The sequence below is a fragment of the Anabas testudineus genome, chromosome 7, assembly GCF_900324465.2.
Source record: "Anabas testudineus chromosome 7, fAnaTes1.2, whole genome shotgun sequence".
NCBI classification, from domain to species: Eukaryota; Metazoa; Chordata; class Actinopteri; order Anabantiformes; family Anabantidae; genus Anabas; species Anabas testudineus.
The window spans coordinates 3056265-3059070 of record NC_046616.1 but is presented as its reverse complement, the minus strand read 5'-3'; the positions used below and the strand labels follow the sequence as shown (position 1 = coordinate 3059070).

General features: G+C 37.5%; 1 protein-coding gene across 1 annotated transcript; it reads left to right on the top strand.

The window, feature by feature from the left end:
* Positions 1-763: 763 nt before the first annotated feature.
* Positions 764-2033, top strand: LOC113167110 (trace amine-associated receptor 7e-like). The gene is made up of 3 exons (XM_026367502.1): positions 764-779; positions 905-1058; positions 1229-2033. Exons 1-3 carry the CDS (start codon positions 764-766, stop codon positions 2031-2033), a joined length of 975 nt encoding a protein of 324 aa, XP_026223287.1.
* The last annotated feature ends 773 nt before the right edge of the window (positions 2034-2806 follow it).

Here is a 2806-nt window from a genome sequence, read left to right as displayed (position 1 = left end):
GGAGCTGTACATCTCCAGAATCCAGTTGACCTGTCCAATGTTCTTGCTCCTTGGTGTTGTCTTTATTGCCTGATGTTCTTTTCTCTCTTCTCTTTCCACTCACCCCAACCGGTCGAGGCAGATGGCCGCCCATTATGAGCCTGGTTCTGCTGGAAGTTTCTTCCTCTAAAGGTGTTTTTTTCCTCTCAACTGTTGGCTAAAATTTGCTCAGATGGGATTGTTGGGTTTTCTATATAATTTTCTGTATAATTATACTCTGTAAAGTCTTAAACCTTGTACTGTAAAGTGCCTTGAGATAACTTCTGTTGTGAATTGGCGCTATACAAATAAAACTGAATTGAACTGAATTGAAAAATACGCTGAATGTGCTATTTTACTCATTTCAGAGATGCCGTCCTCAGTGAACACCCCTAGTAGATCAGCTTGTGATGTTTTTTGAGGTTGTTACCAAGTTTCTACATGATTGAAATGCCCACCTTTAGTAAACCAGGGCCTTAGTGGGTTTAGAAGCCCCAAAAAAGAAGCTAGTTATGGACTTCCATACCACCTTACATTAAATGTTTTAGCATTTTGAAAAATAAAAAACCTTACAGAATTTGTGCATATTGTAAATGGAGATAAAGCTTATTGTTAACTTTAACAGCTCATAATATCGTGACTTTATTACTGCTTGCATCAACCAAAACTGAAATACTACATCCCAGTAAAGGATTTCATACAAAGATAACAAAAGTGACAAAGGTGCATGAGTATGACTTGCAGTATGAGGGAGGAGTACAGTGAGGGAGAAGGGGGAAGGAGAGGAGAGAGAAATTTTCAATGACACTGAACTTTTCTTCAGAAAGCTACAAATGATCAGCAGTTTCTCTCCTCCTCCTCTCTGTGATGATGGAGACACTGGAAGAAGCTGAACTCTGCTTTCCACAACTCAACAACTCTTGCAAGAAACGCACACGTCCTCACTCTGAGTCAATGATCATTTACACTCTGCTGCCCTTCCTATCTTTGCTCACTGTGTCTCTCAACCTGTTGGTCATCATCTCCATCTCCCACTTCAGGCATGGATAAATGTCTTAACTCTGATTATTTGTCTAATTTGTCTGAACATTTAGATTGTTTTGGTTTGATGATGTCTTTGTTCATAAGCAAAGCTAAAACAGATTTTTCTCTTTGCAATGATACTGTGAATGTTTGTAATAGTTACCATAATGATACCATTTCACTACAGGCAGCTCCACACCTCCACCAACCTCCTCCTCCTCTCTCTGGCTGTCTCAGACTTCTTTGTGGGTCTTCTCGTGGTGCAGTTTCAAATCCTGTTATTAGAACCCTGTTGGCTCCTGGGTGACCTGGCATGTATTCTGTGTTCTTTTCTACCCTATATCTCTGTCCCTGCAACAGCAGTAAACATGGTGCTGATATCAGTCGATCGTTATGTGGCTGTCTGTGACCCATTGCGTTACGGCACCAAAATTACTCCAAAGAGAGTTAAAATCTGTGTGCTCCTATGTTGGATTTACTCTGTTTTCTACGATTTCCTGTTTTTATTTGATAACCTGAAACAACCAGGCAAGTATAACTCCTGCTATGGAGAATGTTTGATTAATGTAAATGGAAATGTTGATCTTATTTTAAGGTTCATTATTCCCACCACATCCATCATCATTCTGTATTCGAGAGTGTTTGTAGTTGCTGTGTCTCAGGCTCGTTCCATGCGCTCCCACATTGCAGCTGTCAAACTGCAGCGTTCAAAGACTGTGAAGAAATCAGAGCTGAAAGCAGCCAGGACTCTTGGTGTGGTTGTTGCTGTGTTTCTCATGTGTTACTGTCCATTTTATGGCATATCTCTCGCTGGCTATAACTACATGATGGGTTCTTCAACTCACATTATTATGATTTTTCTGGTGATATTTAACTCCTGTCTAAACCCTTTGATCTATGCCTTTTTCTATCCCTGGTTTAGAAAAACTGTTAAACTCATTGTTACCCTTGAGATATTGCAGCCTCATTCCCGTCAGGCCAACGTACTGTAGAGAGAAACTGTGGAGTCACTGAAAAGACACAAACATACAGTACTAATATGTCCTGTTTTCCAAAAGAGTCGCTCTTTGAGATTTTTGAATGTATAGAGTTTAATATATATTTTTCTTACCATAATCTCTGAATAACATTTTTTTAAATGTATTTTCCAATATTCCAGTGTCAAAAAATCCTAATTAGTCAGAATACATTTGTGTCATTTATTGGCAGCAGAGGTAATTTAGGCAGCTGAGCTTCACATAGATGTGATCACTTTAATGTGATTTATGTACAGCTCATTGGGAAAATATTCCTGAAAATCCTTCTCACTTGACTGAAACAGTAGTTAAGTTAATAAATCCAATCAAATTATCAATTAGCATTCATGGCCCTTATTTTATTTTTTAAATATAAATGAACACATAATAAAAAAGTATGATCTTTGCATGTTTAACTACATTTTGGGTTTTTGGCACATCTATTATAACATAAAACAATATAATAAATACTATTTAATACTACTACAACTGTAGACTGTAGGTTTGACCACTCATCCCCTTTTTATACTTTAATAAGATTTTGAGCTCTGATGAAGTCCCATTGAGATTTTATAGCTCACTAATTGTGAGGAAGATATTTACAATGGCGATCAACGCAAAAATTGATACCACACAGAATAACAACAATAAGACACAGTAAAAAAATGCTTAACTTAATAAACAGATAAATACAAAAACAATCACCAGAGAGAAAAGTGAATGCAGAGGGTGATGAAGACGACACATAG

Excerpts from the sequence above, each read along its gene's own strand:
- LOC113167110 (XM_026367502.1), top strand. Across the intron at positions 1,059-1,228 it reads ATCTCCATCTCCCACTTCAG|GCAGCTCCACACCTCCACCA; the intron begins GCATGGATAAAT and ends ATTTCACTACAG.